A 17,851-nucleotide genomic window follows, 5' to 3' on the forward strand; every position below is an offset into this window, starting at 1 on the left:
TGCTGCTCTCTCACACGCACTGTCTGACACAACTACTTTTTCTCTCTCACACACTGTCTCTCTCTCTCTCACTCACACTCTGTGTCACTCTCCCTCATACTGACAGTTCGCTCTCCCTCACGCAAACACTGTCTCTCTCTCTCTCTCTCTCACACACACACACACACACACACACACACACACACACACACACACACACAAACACACTCTATAACACACTCTATCTCACATTCTGTCTGGGCCTCACACATACATTCTGCCGCTCTCTCTCTCACATAAACACTGTCTCTCTCTCTCTCAAACACACAGACTCTGTCTCACTCTGTCTCATGCACACTCTCTCTCACACACACATTCAGCCGCACTCTCACATGCATTGTCTCCCTGTCACACACTCTGTCTCTCTTTCCCTCAAACACACTGTCTCTCTCTCTCACACACACCCCCACACCCGCCTGTCTCACTCCCACGCACACCATCTCTCTCGAATACATTCTGCTGTGCTCTCACATGTATTGTCTCTCTCTCACATGCATTCTGTCTCTCTCTCCCTCTCACACACACTTTTTTTCTCTCTCTCACTCACTCTGTCTGTCTCTTTCTCTCTCTCTCTCACACACACACACACACACATTCTGTCTGGGCCTCACACATACATACATTCTGTCGCTCTCTCTCACACACACTGTCTCCCTCTTTCACACAAACACTATCTCTCTCACACACACACTATGTCTCACTCTCTCACACAAAAACTGTCTCTCTCTCACACACACATTCTGTCTCTCTCTCACACACACACCCTCTATCTCACTCTCTTTCGCACACTAACTCTCTCACACATGCACCGTCTCTCTGCCACACACTCTCATTCTGTCTCTCTTTCACACACACACTGTTTCTCTCTCTCTCTCACTCTGTCTCTCTCTCACACACACGCTCTATCTCACTCTTTTTCGCACACTAACTCTCTCACACACATTCTGCCGCGCTCTCTCGCATTGTCTCTCTGTCACACAGACTCTGTCTGTCTGTCTCTCTCTCCCACACACATTCAGTCTCTCTCTCCCTCAAACACACACTCTGTCTCTTTCTCATACAAACTCTGTCTCTCTCTCTCTCTCTCTCACAAGCACACACACACAGTCTCTGTCTCTCTGTCTCACTCTGTCAAACATAAAGATTGTCTGTCTCTCTCACACAGACATTCTGTCTGTCTCTCTCTCTCACACAACCACACTCTGCCTCTCTCTCTCTCTCTCTCTCTCTCACACACACACACACACACACACACAAACACGCACGCAGTCTGTCTCACTGTCTGTCATGCACAATCGGTCTCTCTCACACACACTGTCTCCTTCTCTCTCACACAAACACTCTGTCTCACTCTCTCTCTCTCACACACACCCTATCTCTCTCTCTCTCACAAGGCGGAATATGAGGTGCTGCTCCTCCAGTTTCTGGGTGGTGTCGTTGTGACTCTGGAAGAGGCCCAGGATGGACATGTCGTCCAGGGAGTGGGAGGGGGAGTTGAAGTGATGCAATATTTTGGATATGAAAATAGAAGGTGTGGTTAGTAAATTTCTCAATGATTGAAGGTGTAGTAGACAGCCAAGAAGGTCGCCTCAGAATACAATGGGACATTGACAAGGCCCAATAAACTGAGGGGTGGCAGATGGAGTTGAACTTAGATAAATGTGAGGTGCTACATTTTGGAAAGGCAAATCACAGCAGCACATGTACACTTCAGATTGTGGGGAGCATTGCTTAATAAAGAGACTCTGGAGTGCAGTTTCGTAGTTCCATCAAAGTAGAGCCACCGGTAGAAAGGATATGAAGGGGACATTTGGTATGCTTGCCTTTATTGGTCAGTGCATTGAGTATAGGAGTTGTGAGAGAGTGAGACAGAGTGTGTGTGTGTGAGAGAGAGAGAGAGACAGAGACAATGTGTGAGAGAGAAAGAGTGGGTTTGTCAGAGAGTGAGTGTGTGTGTGAAAGAGAGAGACTGTGAGAGAGAGAAAGAGTGGGTGTGTCAGTGAGACGATGTGTGTGTGAGAAACACTGTGTGTGTACGAGAGAGACAGAATGTGAGAGACAGAGACAGAGTGTTTGTGTGTGAGAGAGTGAGACAGTGTGAGAGATTGAGAATGAGTGTGAGTGAGAGACAGAACGTGTATATGTGAGAGGGAGACAGGTTTTGTATGAGAGAGAGAGAGACAGTGTTTGTGTGAGAGAGAGAAAGCAGCAGAATATATGTGTGAGGCCCAGAGAGGTCTCTTCGCAGCCATATAGGACGTTGGTTAGGCTGCTTTTGGAATACTACAATCTGCTTGCTATAGGAAAGATGTCGGCACAACATTGAGGCCCAAAGGGCCTGTCCTGCGCTGTCTTGTTCTATGTTCTATACACACACACTCTGTGTCTCTCTCACACACACACACTCTGTCTCTCAAACACAGTCTCTTTCTGTCTACACACATTCTCTGGGCCTCACACATATATTCTGCTGCTTTCTCTCTCTCGCACAAACACTGTCTCTCTCTCTCATACAAAACCTGTCTCTCTCTCTTATATACACGTTCTGTCTCTCTCTCACACTCATTCTCAATCTCGCACACTGTCTCACTCTCTCACACACAAACACTCTGTCTCAGTCTCTCACATTCTCTCTCTCTCGTACACACACAGTGTCTCTCACACACACGTCTCACTGACACACCCACTCTTTCTCTCTCTCACAGTCTCTCTCTCTTTCACACACACACTCAGTCTCTGACAAACCCACTCTTTCTCTCTCACACACTGTCTCTGTCTCTCTCTCTCTCACACACACACACACTCTCTGTCTCACTCTCTGACATACACATTCTGTCACTCTCTCTCATGCACACAGTCTCTCTCTCTCTCAGACACACTTTGTCCCAGTCTCTCTCCCTAAATATTTGCTCCTCAATTTTTGCTGTCAATTAGGGAGCTAAAAGGACAGTCCCATTCAGATGATTACCTCCTTATTTCTCAGTTACACTTGTATAGCTTCACTGGGCAAGCCCTCAGGAATATCCCCTTTAAGTACAGCCATATTTTCCCTCATGAAAATCGTTATTCCTCCTCCTCTGTTTAGCCTCATTCTATCTGTCCTAAAGCACTTGGAAAACTGACCTGCCAGTCCTGCCCTTCCCTCAGGTATTTTTCTGCAATGGCTGTGATATCACGGTGCCATGTTCCCATTCGTTCCCTTCCAAATGATTAGCAAATAATGCAGGACGTAAACGTGAAGATTATTTTTTTCTGTCTCTACAAGTTCCAAAGGTCTGGGACAATTGTCGTTATTCTCAGTTTGGTTTTAATGACAATTCAGCTGTTCCCCCAAGTTCAGCTCCAGAATGACCAGATTAATTTCTCGCAGTTTCACAAGCTGTGTGTTCTTCTGCTTTCTGTGTGGAAGCATCTATGAAGATTCGTCTGGACACCAGCATAGTCACTGGTGGGAGAGAGTCTGTGGAAACATGAAGATTGAGGGAAAGGAAGTTTTTACCCAGCCAACTTGTAAATTCGCCAATGCAGTCATATAAGGGAGAAACCAGTCAGCTGCTCTGATTGTGGGAAGGGATTCCCTCAGTCATTCGTTCAATTGATACATCATCGAGTTCACACTGTGGAGCGCGCAATCACCTGTTCTGAGTGTGGGAAAGGATCCACTCACTCATCTAGCTTACTGTTACACCCACAAGTTAACACCGGAGAGAAATCGTTCATCTATTCTGAGTAAGGGAAGGGGTTCACTCAGTAATCAACCTGCTGGTACACCAGAGTGAAACCATTCACTTGCTCAATGTATGAGAAGGGATTCACTCCATAATCCAAACTGTTAATACACCAATAAATTCCCAAGGAACCATAGCTGAAGGATTTTGCTCTGGCTCACACCAAGGAACAAATTGTGGTCCTTGAGCTGTTTTAGATTAGATTAGATTCCCTACAGTGTGGAAACAGGCCCTTTGGCCCAACAAGTCCACACCGCCCCTTGAAGTATCCAACCCAGACCCAACCCCCTATAACACACACACCCCAGAATGGCCAGTTCACCTAGCCTGCACATCTTTGGACTGTGGGAGAAAACTGGTGCAAACCCACGCAGACACGGGGAGAATGTGCAAACTTCACACGGAAAGTGACCCAAGGCTGGAATCAAACCCGGGTCCCTGGCGTTGTGAAGCTGCAGTGCTAACCACTGAGCCACCGTGCTGCCCCGATGTACTGATATTATTAATCCTTGCTCAATTAATGGTGCTGATGTGTTAAAATGTCAATAGCAGTTGTTTATCTGTAGGGTAGATTTTTGAAACAATCCATCATCTCTGCACATCCACACATTCACATTGAGTAAAGACTGTCCACCTGCACAGCGTGGGGAAGGGATTTCCTGCTTCATCAGAGATAATGGGAACTGCAGATGCTGGAGAATTCCAAGGTAATAAAATGTGAGGCTGGATGAACACAGCAGGCCAAGCAGCATCTCAGGAGCACAAAAGCTGACGTTTCGGGCCTAGACCCTTCATCAGCTCTCTGATGAAGGGTCTAGGCCCGAAACGTCAGCTTTTGTGCTCCTGAGATGCTGCTTGGCCTGCTGTGTTCATCCAGCCTCACATTTTATTATCCTGCTTCATCAGAACTGGTTAACCAATGAGTTCCCAAGTAACTGTAGGGGGTTGTTTTTTGACGCCATTGTTATCCAAAAATGTTTTATGGGCCTGTTTCTGACGATCTTTGTAAACACCATGTGTCCAGTTACCTGTTTCAAAGAAAATTTATATAAATCAGCTTTTGGTTAAAACTATTGCACATCAAGTCTTTACCTCTAATTCAGACTCATTTATTTTGAAGGGCTGGCTGTGTCTCCAATCTCTTCCATCTTCACCTGCAACTCAGAATGAGACAGTCGGTAATGAGACAGGGAAAAGTTTATAGGAGATATGTGTGGAAAGTTCTTCATGCAGAGGGTGGTGGATGCCTGGAATGTGTTGCCAGCAGAGGTGGTAGGGGCAGGCACAATAGCGTCATTTAAGATGTATCTAGGCAGATACATTAATGGGCAGGGAGCAAAGGGATACAGATCCTTGGAAAATAGGCAACAGATTTAGATAGAGAATCTGGATCGGCACTGGCTTGGAGAGCCGATGAGCCTGTTCCTGTGCTGTAGTTTTCTTTGTTCTTTAGTACAATTCACACGAGCAACTGGGAGAAGGAACAGTCAGACAGGACAGCCATAACACTGCAAATTTAGTGCACCATTGGAATCCTGCAAACTGGGAAAGAAGCCTTTTTATTTCATTTCTGTTTGCAGTTTGTTGAAGGTGAATAGGGTTGCTCCTGAAGAATGGTAGCAGTATCCTGGTGGAGAGGTTTGTGGGTGCTGTGCAGCATGTCAATTAAATTCCCAGGGTGCTGAGATCCAGAAACATCGCTCAAAAGGGTAGGAAGAATGGTCAAAATGAGAATTTTAAAAAAGTGAGTCAGGAAGACATTAACATTACAAGTCAGTTAAGACCCAGGATATTAGGTCTTCATGTGAGACAGTGAAGGACACATAAGTGGATGAAGGTTACAGTATTAGCCAGGCAATCTGTTACAGCAGTGAGGAGGGATGTCATCTTGTTGTGTGTGGAGCTAGAGGATGTTTTAAATAATACTTTGTCTCAAAGTTCACTTGTGAGGGAGACAATATGGATATAGAAATCAGGGATATGTTCCGTGATAATATTAAAGAAATTAGTACAGATTAGTCTGGCAGGCTTAAGAGTAGATAAATCTCAAGGGCTGGATGGAGGCAAAGGACAAACCAGCAGGGGCATTTTTCTTTTGTTTTTATTTTTTCAAGTTTTCCACTCCTCTCTAATGACAGGAGAGGTGCCAGGTCACTGAACCCAAAATGTTACCTCTGATTTTTCTTCACCAATGCTGCAAGACCTGCTGAGCTGTTCCAGCAACTTCTGTTTTTGTTCCTGATTTACAGTATCTACAGTTATTTTGGTTTTTATTGAAGCTGCTCCTGGCATTCTATTTACAGTATTCATCCATGTATTCAGGAAATTAAATGCTAACTGGGGCTTTAGAAGAATGAGGGGTGATCTCATTGAAACATACAGGATTCTGAAGAGGCATGACAGGACTGATAGGGAGAAGATCTTTCTACTAGTGAAGGGATCCCAATCTGGTTGACTTGAGTACTGAATAACAGACATTAAGATATAACTGATTTGCAAAAGGATTTCTGCTCTCGGAATGAAATTATTTCCTGGATTTCTCAACAATAGAGTTGTGGAGCCTAGATCAATGCAAGTTTTTAAACAAGTGGCAGCTGCATTCTTGAACTATTGAGGAGTTGAAGGCTATGACAAATTGGCATAAAATAAAGAAGTGAAGCCAAGGGTAGATCAGCTATGATCTTAGAGAATCGCTTTTCTCCTGTTCAACTCACCACACCGCACTCCAAACATGATGGGCTGACGGACTGCTTCTAAAAAGTGAAGATCTGTATTACATCATGACTTTAGTCTCTGGTTCAGACAGGTATCAGTATAACTTATTGCCTACTAGTATTATTTGGCCATCCTGCTCCGTTCTGCATCCCATTTAAAAAAGCAAGTCTAAAGATAAAACTTTGTTATTCTCATGGTGGCTGTTCTACTCAGCATTCCACACAGTTCAGAAAGTGCTATATCAACAGAATTTGAGCTCACTGCACAGGCACAGAAACAATAGCAAATAGAACACATGTGGAGTGAATATTGACAATGGATAGTTTTCTTCCTCATTTTCAAAAGTATGAGGAATGAGGTGGGCAGAGGGGAGATGGGTTAGGCAAGTGGATGGAAAGGTTTCGTGAACGTCTTGTGTAAGGCGCAAATACTGGGAAATAATATTTTGTTGTGCTGTTTGCATGGAGCGCGGACAGAACCTGAAGTGACAGCTGCTATCTAGCTTGGGGGGAATGGGCAGCAATACACATGTGTGATTGCCATCTTTCTAGAGGGAAATGTCAGGAATAACAAGGAGGAGCTTGCTACCCAATCTTCAGAATGCAGACAACCTGTCCCTTCAGCTGCATTGGCCTTTCATATCCAATGTCTTATTGATGAGGCAGAGTGACAGAAGTGAAGGAAGAACTGTCCTTGACATTCGGATAGTTTGTTGTCTTTCACCTTTAATGGAATAAACTCTGTTCTTGTGTAAAATAAAAATGCTGCCCCCTGTGAACATGGAACAGCAATAGACCAGTGTGTTCACCGACTAAGCAACAAAAGGTCAGAAATCACACAACACCAGGCTATAGTGCAACAAGTTTATTTGAAAACACAAGGTTCTTGTGCCTCAATCCTTCGGGTACAGTGAGAGAGATAATTTTCAAATAAACCTGTTGGACTATAACTTGGTGTTGTGTAATTTCTGACCTTGTCCACTGCAGTCCAACACCGGCACCTCCACATCATAAACGATATAAGGAAGATTTATCAAGCCAGATTTAATTCTCAGATGTGAATTGTCCAGTTAAACCATCAGCTACAGTCACAGAATTTATGATAGTTAGATCTCGTAGCGACAAAGGAGAGGATGACAGTTTCAGCAACAGTTAAGCTGAGAATAGGGTAGAGTTGGGTGATGTTACTGAGACGGAAATAGGCAAACTTGTTGGTGATGGGGTTACGTGGGTGCAAAGTCATCCTGGGATGAAATATTTTGTGAACAGTCTGGTTCAGCCTCAGACAGTCGTCAGAGAGAGGGGTGGGATTTGGTGATGAAGTGGAGTTTGTAATGAGATGTGAAAGCAATGGCTTCAGCCTTCCTAATACTTAAATGAATTAATTATGAGTTCATCCAATATTTGATTATCTGTGGCTTGGAGATGATCGTGTTCACATAATCTGTCACCCTTTCCCTTTTCATATGTGGAGAGTGCAGGTTTGGGACTTCAGAATTTTGACGCTTGAGACGTTTTTGAGAAACAACCATAGAAATCTTCACATTTAAAGTCCAGAAAGAGGTCATTTTGTCCATTGTGTCTATGCCAACTTCACCGAGAGCTGCCCAGTTATGGAATCTGCCTCCAACGTCTCCCAGACACTTTCAAATCCAAACAGATCTCCTGTCACAGATACTGACAAACAGAAGGTGAAGAAACAAGGGTCAGGAATACCTCCCAAGCATTTTGTGAAGTTCGCAATGACTCCTCATAATTCACCTGTCCCTCAATTTACTAGCCCCAAGATATACTTATCACGAAGAATTTTGAAAACTTCTTTTATGCAAAATGGGAACAATTATTTAATACTAACGAAAAATACTTGAACAGAATTCAAGAAGTGGCAATGATAAAAACTCTTAAAAACCACTAACAAAATCTTTCCTCAAGCCAGCACTTAAATCTGACTGACAGAACAAAAAGGTTGGTTATGGAGGTTAGATATTAGATTAAATAGAAAGAGAGAAAAGTGGTAATCACTGTGGCTGAATCTCAGGCTAGCAGTTCTGACCTCCGTATGTGCTACATTCCTTTGAGGAGCTCCACCAAAGTTTGGGGAGGAAAAGGTTTACTGAGTTGGTTTGGTTCCATTCCCTTATGGTACCCGACCAATTGGACACTCATCATATGGCTCATCGCTGAAAGCAGTCTTCCAATCCATCTTGCTATCATTCCAGTAAATCACCTAAGCATATTCTTCAGGCTTTTAACAACCTTCCCTAAAGGTGCCAGAACTTAACATACACTCGGCAGAGTTGCACACTCCAAATGGAGGTACTCCACTCCTTCTGTTTATTTCTTACTTACTTCTCATTTTTCCTTATTTGATCCCCCTTTCTGGTGTTTCCCTTTCTTGGTGTTCACGTCCCTTGAGACAGGTCTCAGCCTAGCAGCTTGTGGTGGCAGGGTGGCATGGTGGTTCAGTGATTAGCACTGCAGCCTCACAGCACCAGGGGCCTGGGTTCAATTTCCAGCCTTGGGCAACTGTCTGTGTGGAGTTTGTACATTCTGCCCGTGTCTGTGTGGGTTTCCTCCAGGTGCTCCGGTTTCCTCCCACAGTCCAAAGATGTGCAGGCTAGGTGGATTGGCCATGCTAAATTGCCTGTAGTGTTTAGGGGTGTGTGGGTTACGGGGGATGGGTCTGGGTGGGATGCTTCAAGGGATGGTATGGACTTCTTGGGCCAAAGGGCCTGTTTCCACACTGTAGGGAATCTAATCAAAATTTAATCTCTCAGCAGTGTGTGGCAGGTCCCAGCCTGGTCTCTCTGTGGTGTGTCAGCTGGTCTCTTAACAGCTTATAGCAGTGTCTCGGCTCATTGTGCAACTGGATCCTGCCTGGGCACATTCCCAAGGCACTGGGGGGAGATCGGAGAGGCAGCAGCAAAGACAGTATATGTGGCAGCCATGGCAAGAACAGACAACTGAGTTCACTCAGAGACTGAAATAAGTATAGCCTGGTGAACTTTTCACTTAATCCTTCATTTTCCTAGTTTAGACTACAAAAGACTTTAATTTAAACCATAACTTTTTTTAAATTTTTCTACTGTTCTGTGAAGTAATGCTTAACTTTTTAACTCTCATTTCTTTCAATACTTTGTACTTAAACATTTTTTAGATTTACATACCTAAGATGGCACCATATCTGGTGACATTACACACATTTCACTGTACTCCTGTATTTGAGTACACATGACAACAAAACTCTAAATCTAAATGAATACTCTATAGGTGGTCTGACCAATATCTGTATTATTGAGTTCTATATTGTTAGTAGTGTCAAATTCCACAAATATGACTCCATCAGGCTGTTGCTTAATCAAAATTTGGGACAGTTCTCTCAATTTTATAACAAACCCCTCTCATATTATAAAAGAGAACAGTCAATGAGGCTGGGTTTGCATTTCTTGATTCTGATGCTTAGGTTGATGCCAGGTGTTTCTTTTAGTTTTCCTCATCTCTTTTGTGCAATTTTGTGCGGTTTTATGCTATCGAGCAGTTTGTTTAGCCCCTCAGGGAAAACAGCTGTGCTGTGGACTCACATGTAGGCCAGAGTGGACAACTTCTGCAGATTTCCTTCCCAAAGTAATTTAGTAAGACAGACTGTTGTTAATTTCTGCAGCATTTTTCACTGGTAATTAACACTGTTACCAATTTAGTTAGAGGTCACTCTACTCAATCTTTTTAAGAGAGAGGCTCAATCAGATCCTCATACTTGTTGCTGGTGAGGATGGAGGAGACGTGGGGGAGGTAAAGTCATTTGACAGAAAATAATCTGCTACCAGATTGGTGCTGCTTAAATACATAATCTGAAAAAGACCACAGAAAACATTTGTCAATGGCATCAAATTCCAAAACCTCCAGTTACTCATTAGTCCTGATAAATCAGAAAATCCCTTTGTGGATTCCTAGCTGAACAGTCTCTAACCTGTGGGCATATATTGATGTGCAGTAATGCAGTCATTACCAAACTGGTCCTACAGACACGCAATTGGAAATGAATTTTATCTCCAGTAACAGCACCGTCAGTAGAGCAGGATTCATTAACATCAGTATAAACAGCCTGACGACCACAGTTCATTCCTTGGTGTGATGAACAGCAAATCCTTCAGCTGCAGTTAATTATGAATTTGTTGGTGTATTAGTAGGTGGGGTAATCGAGTAAACCCTTTCCCACACATGGAGCAAGTGAATGGCTTCTCTCCAGTGTGTACTCGTTGGTGCATTCGTAGGTGCGCTGATTGAGTGAATCTCTTCCCACACGTGGAGCAGATGAATGGTCTCTCTCCGTTGTGAACTCGCTGGTGGCTGTGCAGGTTGGATGACTGAATGAATGCCTTTCCACACTCAGAACAGTTGTACAGTTTCTTCCTCGTGTAAACTCGCTGATGTAACAGCAAGTGAGATGAGTCAGCAAAGCCTTTCCTACACTGAGGACAGGTGAATGGTTTCTCTCCTGTGTGAACTCGCTGGTGTATCAGCATGTAGGATGAGCGAGTGAATCTCCTTCCACACTCAGAGCAAGTGAATGGTCTCTCCCCTGTGTGAACTTGCTGGTGTTTGAGCAGGCTGGATGAGCGAGTGAATCCTGTCCTACAAACTGAGCAGATGAATGGCTTCTCTCCAGTGTGAACTCGCTGGTGCCTCAGGAAGTCGGATGACTGAGTGAATCCTTTCCCACACTCAGAGCAAATGAATGGTCTGTCCCCAGTGTGAATTCGCTGGTGTTTGAGAAGGTGGGATGTATCAGCAAAGCCTTTTCCACACACAGAACAGATGAATGGTTTCTCCCCAGAGTGAACTCGCTGATGTGTCAACAGTTGGGATGACTGAGTGAATCGCTTCCCACACTCAGAACAAGTAAATGGCTTCTCCCTAGTGTGACTGCGTTGATGAAGTTTCAGCTGGGATGGGTAAAGACATTCCTTTCCGCACTCCTCACATTTCCACAATCTCTTCTCAGTGTGATTACACTGGTGTTTTGATTGATCAGATGAATGAGAAAATTCCTGTCAGCACACAGAACATGTGTCTAGTTTGTCCAAAGTGCTCTTTCCTTCCATGGTCAAAATCCTGGATGTGTTTTCGCCAACTGCAACAGTAGCTTTGAGGAAAAGAAAAAGCATGGTGAGAGTTTACCCAGAAAAAGAGAGACACATTATCAAATCGAGCTAAATTAATCTGGTATAACAAGATATAGAGCTGAATGAACACAGCAGGCCAAGCAGCATCAGAGGAGCAGGAACGGCTGCCGTTTTGGGCCTCGACCCTTCTGGCCCGAAATGCCGGCCTTCAGCTCCTCTGATACTGCTTGGCCTGCTGTGTTCATCCAGCTCTACACCTTGTTATCCCAGATTTTCCAGCATCTGAAGTTCCTCCCATCTCTAAATTAATCTGGTCTTCTGTGGAGCAAACTTACGATGAAAATTGCTGGTTAAATTGTGAGTTAAAGCTCAACACATTCATATACGTCCTTCAGGGAAGAGAAACAGTCCGTTTTTGCACAAAACAGCAGGAGATACAGATGAGGGAGAGCCAGCAATGAAGAAGCATTTTGTACATCTAGAACTTGGCTAGATCTTTGCCAGGGTATCTAAACCTCCAAACCCCACCACATAGAAGAACTAGGATAGCAGCTGAATGTGAATCATCATCACAAATCTGACTCCCCTTGCATGCAAAGTCTCATTTGATCCAACAGCACACTGCTCACAGAGAGACACAGACTGTTTCATCCAGTGTAACTCCAGCTCATCAGTAAGTAAAGGCTAATGTCATATAAAAACCGAAAGAACTGCAGATGCTCAAATCGGAACAAAAACAAAGTTGCTGGAAAAGCTCAGCAGGTCTGGCATCATCTGTGAAGGGAAAAAACAGAGTTAACATTTTGGGTCCGGTGACCCATCCTCAGAAGGGATGATGATAATGTCACTGTCACCTTACCAGACCATTTGGCAGCTCTCTGATTATGGAGACGACAGTTGTGGTTTTACCTGAGGGTTGCCCCCTCCTCACACCAGCAGAGATGGTAAGGGGAGTCCTCGGACATGGTGGGAATTGAATTCATATTTTTGTGATCCTACATTGCAGTCCAGTTGTCCTGCCATCAATAAGACATTTGGCATGAAAAGACAATGCAGCTGATGGACAAGTTCACCTGTGCCACAAGGATCGGTGCTGGGTCCATTGTTTTTTGTCATTTATATAAGTGGATGTGAATGTAGGAGGTATAGTTAGTAAGTCTGCAGATGACACTAAAATTGGAGGTGTAGTGGACATTGAAGGTTACCTCAGAGTATAACAGGATTTTGATCAGATGGGCCAATGGGCCGAGGAGTAGCAGATAGAGATTAATTTAGATAATTATGAGGTGCTGCTTTTTGGAAAAGCAAATCAGGGCAGGACTTATATACTTAGATAACAAAGCATGAAGCTGGATGAACACAGCAGGCCAAGCAGCATCTAAGGAGCACAAAAGCTGACGTTTCGGGCCTAGACCCTTCATCAGAGAGATTCTGAATGAAGGGTCTAGGCCTGAAACGTCAGCTTTTGTGCTCCTGAGATGCTGCTTGGCCTGCTGTGTTCATCCAGCTTCACATTTTGTTATCTTGGATTCTCCAGCATCTGCAGTTCCCATTTTCTCAGGACTTATATATACTTAATGGTAAGGTCCTCGGGAGCGTTGCTAAACAAAGAAACATTAGATTGCAGGTTCATAGTTTCTTGAAAGTGAAGTCACAGGTGACTAGTGAAGAAGGCATTTGGTATTCTTGCCTTTATTGGTCACTGTATTGAATATAGGAATTGGGAGGTAATGTTGCGGTGGTACAGAACATTGGTTTGACCACTTCAGAGTATTGTGTGCAATTTTTGCTTCCCTTCTATGGGAAGGATGTTGTGAAACTAGAAAAGGTTCAGAAAAGATTTACGAGGATGTCGTCAGGATCAGAGCATCTGAGCTACAGGGAGAGGCTGAATAGGCTGGGGTTATGTCCCTTGGAGCGTCAGAGGCTGAGGGGTCAGCTTATCAGGGTTTATAAAATCATGTGGGGCACGGGTAGAATAAATAGACAAGGTCTTTTTTCCCCTAGGGTGGGGGCAGTCCAAAACCAGAGGGCATAGGTTTAAGGTGTAAGACTTAAAAGGGACCTAAGGGGCAACTTTTCCATGCAGAGGGTGGTGCATGTCTGGAATAAACTGCCAGAGGAAGTGGTGGAGACAGGTATGATTGCAATATTTAAAAGGTATCTGGACAGGTCTATGAACAGGAAGGAACTGCAGATGCTGGAGAATCTGAGATAACAAGGTGTAGAGCTGGATGAATACAGCAGGCCAAGCAGCATCAGAGGAGTAGGAAGGCTGACGTTTCAGGCCGAGACCCTCCTTCCAGCTCTATAGGGTTGAGGGGGATATGGGCCAAATGGGACTAAATTTACATAGGATATCTAGTCGGAATGGACAAGTTAAGATCGAAGGGTCTGTTTCTATGCTGTATGTCTCAATGATCCCATTCAGAAGAATGGGCTTCAAGCCTGTGATTCCAAACCTTGCCCCTTACAAAAAATGTCAGCCGATGCCCAGAACTTCCCCAAACAAAAATGGCAGCGGTTCATCGGGCGAAGCACTCAGGAGCCATCAGACTGTGGACACGGCGAGACTTGCAAACACTGGGAAAGCACAGAAGGACAGACGGTATCCAAGGATCAGCAAAGTCAATAAAACAAAACAAGAGCTGCGGATGCTGGAAATCGGGAACAAAAACAAGGGTTGCTGGAAAAGCACAGCAAGATTTGGCAGCGTCTCTGGAAGAGAAAACAGAGTTAACATTTTCGGGTCCGGTGACCCTTCCTCACAACAATGTTTCAGCCCGAAATCGGGTATTCGCTGCCAAGCTGGTGCTTTTCCAGTCTCACGCCAGGAGCCATCTTTCCTTCTATCCTGCAAACGAGACAGCATCAAGCTCTAGCTCGGCAATGTGCTGTTGACGCACAGTGTTAGGGAAATTTTCCCCGCCCGCCTACGCCTTTCGCTCGAACTCACCGTTTGTACATCGGATTAAAAACAAACGGAAACGTGAACTATCGAAGCTCAGACATGATAAGGTAACTGCGCATGCTCCGGGTACTGGATGATTGACGGTTGGTACCGACCAATAGGAAAAGAAAGATGGTGCTGGAGGACGGCGCTTTCGGAATTGGACATCCAACCAATGGGAGTGAACGGGGGCGGGGTCAGAACGACACGGAATGGAAAGGTACTTCATGCAACCCCATCTCGTTGCTTGCCCAGCAGCATCTCAGGAGCACAAAAGCTGACATTTTGGGCCTAGACCCTTCATCAGAGATGTGTTCATCCAGCCTCACATTTTATTGTCTTGGATTCTCCAGTATCTGCAGTTCCCATTATCACTCACCCATCTCGTTGCTTGGCGTGTGTGCAGAGGGAAAATGAAACTCGTTCGTTGGTCTGTGTGCACAAGGAAAAAAAATCGCGCTCCTTGTAGTGTGTGCACAGGGGAGAAGAATCCCCTCCTTGTGTGTGTACAGAGGGAGAAAAGCACAGGAGACAAACAAAACCCTCTCTTTGTACTGTGTGCACAGGGAGAAAATAACCCTCTCCTTGTCGTGTGTGCACGTGGGAAAATAACCCCTCTACCTGTAGTGTCTGCACGGGGAGGGCCCTCCTTTGAGTGTGTGCACTTGGGGGAAAAAGTCCCCTCCTTGTATTGTGTGCACAGGGGAAAAACCCTCTCCTCGTAGTGTGTGCACGGGGGGAACACAGAAAAACCTCCTTGTCGTGTTTACTCGGGGGGAAAGCCCTCGACTTGTAGTGTGTGCACAGGGAAAAAAACCTTGTGGGTGCACGGGGGGGGGGGGGGGGGGAAGAACCTATCTATGTAGTGTGGGCACAGGGGATTAAAAACCCTTTCCTTGTAGTGTGCACAGGAAGAAAAAAAAACCCTATCCTTGTAATGTGTGCACAGGCGAATAAAAACTATCTCCTTGTGTGTGCACAGAGGACAAGAAAAGTGTCTCCTTGCAGTATGTGTGCAGGAAAAAAACCCCTCTCCTTGTAGTGTTTGCACAGGGAAATAAAAACTCTCCTTATAGTGTGATTACAGAGTAAAAAAAACCTTCATCTTGTCATTAGTGCACAGGTAAAAAAAACAGTCGTTATAGTGTGGGCGCAAGGAAAAGTAAGCCCTCTCCTTATCGCGAGTGCACACGGAAGAAAAAAAACCTTCTTGCAGTGTGTGCACGGGAGGGAAAAATAACTTTTCTCCTTCTAATGTGTGCACAGGGGATTAAAAAAAACCCTTCTCGTTGCAGTTTGTGCGCAGGGAAAAAAACCGCTATCCTTCTGGTGTGTGCACAGGGTAAAATAGCCCCTCTCCCAAAAGTATGTACACAGGGAAAATACCATCTCCTTACAATGTGTGCACAGGGGGAAAGACCCTCTCATTGCAGTGTGTGGACAGGGGAAAACAAAAACCTCTCATTGTACTGTGTGCGGAGGGGGAAAAAACCCTCATTCTAGTGTGTGCAAAGAGCAAAAGAAATCCCATTCCTTGTAGTGTGTACACAGAGGGAAAACCCCACTCCTTGTAGAGTGTGCATTGGGGGGGGTGGAAGAATCCCATTTCCTTGTGGGTGCACTGAGGGATAATACCCTCTACTTGCAGTGTGTGCACAGTGAACAAAACCCTCCCCTTGGAGCGTGTGCACGGGTGGGGAGGATTCCCCTCTCCTTGTGTGTGCACAGGGGTGAAAAAGCCCTCTACTTGTAGTGTGTAAACAGGGAAAAACCCTCTCGTAGTGTGTCCACAGTGTGGAACAATCCCCTCTCCTACTGTGTACACAGCCGGGAAGAATCCCCTGTCCTAGTGTGTGCGCGGGGTCGGGGGGTGGGGGGAAGACCTCTACTTGTAGTGTGTAAACAGGGGAAAACCCTCTCCTTGTAGTGTGTGCACAGGGGAAAAAATAAAACCCTCTTCTTGTACTGTGTGCACAGGGGGAAATAACCCTCTCATTGTGGTGTGCGCACAGGGGAGAAATAAAACAGTCTCCGTTGTACTGTGTGCACAGGGGTAAATAAGCCTCTCCTTGCAGTGTGTGCACAGGGAGGAAAAGGTCCCCTCTCCTTGTGTGTGCACGGGGGAAAAAAATCCCCTCTCCTTGTAGTGTGTGCACGAGGGAAAAGAAAACCTTCTGCTTGTAGTGTGTGCACAGGGGGGAAAAACACCCTCTCCTTGTAGTGTGTGCACGGGGGGAAAAATCCCCTTTCCTTGTAGTGTGTGCACACGGAAAACAAAACCTTCTCCTTGTAGCATGTGCGCAGGGAAAAGAAAAACCCCCCTTACAGTGTGTGGACAGAGGAAAACAAAACCGTCTCTTGTAGTTTGTGCACATGGGAAACTAAAAAACCTCCTTGTAGTGTGTGCGCAGGGAAAAGGAAATCATCTCCTTGCAGCGTGTGCACAAGTGAATAAAAAGCCCTCTCCTTGCGGCCTGTGCACAGGGAAAGGAAAATCCTGTCCTAGCACTATGTGCGCAGGGTAAAATACCCCCTCTCCTTGCAGTGTCTGCACAGGGAAAACACCATCTCCTTATAATGTGTGCACAGGGGAAAAACTCCTCTCCTTGTAGTGTGTGCACAAGGGAAAAAAACCCTCTCCTTGTAGTGTGTTTACATGGGGAGAAAATTCACTCTCCTTGCGTGTGCACATTGGAAAAAAAACCTCTCTTTGACGTGTGTGAACAGGGACAAAAAATCCCCTCTCCTTGTGGTGTGTGCACAGGGGGAGAAAAACGCTATCCTTGTGGTGTGTGCACAGGGTAAAATACCCCCTCTCGTAAAAGCGTGTGCACAGGGAAAATATCCTCTCCACGTAATTGTGTGCACTGGGGAAAAAGGCTCTCTCCTTGTAGTGTGTGCATGGGGGGAGGAATTCACTCTCCTTGCGTGTGCACAGGGAAAATAAACAACTCTCTTTGAGGTGTGCGAACAGGGACAAAATAAAAACCCTTCCCTCTAATGTGTGCACAGCGAAAAAAAACCACTCACCTTGCAGGATGAGCGCAGGGAATTCCCTCTCCTTCCAGTGTGTGCGCAGGGAAAATAACCCTCTCCTTGTAGTTTGTGCACAGGGGAAGAAAATAACCCTCTCTGAAAAGTGTGTGCACAGGCAAAATACCCTCTCCTTAAAGAATGTGCACAGAGGGGAAGAAACCCTCTTGTTGCAGTGTGTGGACAGGGAAAAACAAAACCCTCTCCTTGTAGTGTGTGCATGGGGGAAAATAAACCCTCTCCTTCTAGCGTGTGCAGTGGGGA

The 17,851-nt window shown here is 45.2% G+C and overlaps 1 protein-coding gene across 1 annotated transcript; it reads right to left on the bottom strand.

Annotated features, from left to right (window-relative positions):
* Positions 1-5,284: 5,284 nt before the first annotated feature.
* Positions 5,285-12,627, bottom strand: LOC125450282 (zinc finger protein 239-like). Its single transcript, XM_048526275.2, has 2 exons — positions 12,538-12,627; positions 5,285-11,529 (listed from the first exon to the last, which is right to left on the bottom strand). Exons 1-2 carry the CDS (start codon positions 12,625-12,627, stop codon positions 10,639-10,641), a joined length of 981 nt encoding a protein of 326 aa, XP_048382232.2. The 3' UTR covers positions 5,285-10,638.
* Between the last annotated feature and the right edge of the window lie 5,224 nt (positions 12,628-17,851).

The sequence above is a fragment of the Stegostoma tigrinum genome, chromosome 10, assembly GCF_030684315.1.
Source record: "Stegostoma tigrinum isolate sSteTig4 chromosome 10, sSteTig4.hap1, whole genome shotgun sequence".
NCBI lineage: Eukaryota > Metazoa > Chordata > Chondrichthyes > Orectolobiformes > Stegostomatidae > Stegostoma > Stegostoma tigrinum.

Bases quoted from the DNA above. Each gene is read 5' to 3' on its own strand.
- LOC125450282 (XM_048526275.2), bottom strand. From the start codon at position 12,627: ATGGCAGGACAACTGGACTGCAATGTAGGATCACAAAAATATGAATTC. The intron at 11,530-12,537 runs GTGTGAGGAGGG...GTGTGCTGACAG, and splicing joins TCCCCTTACCATCTCTGCTG to GAATTTTCTCATTCATCTGA.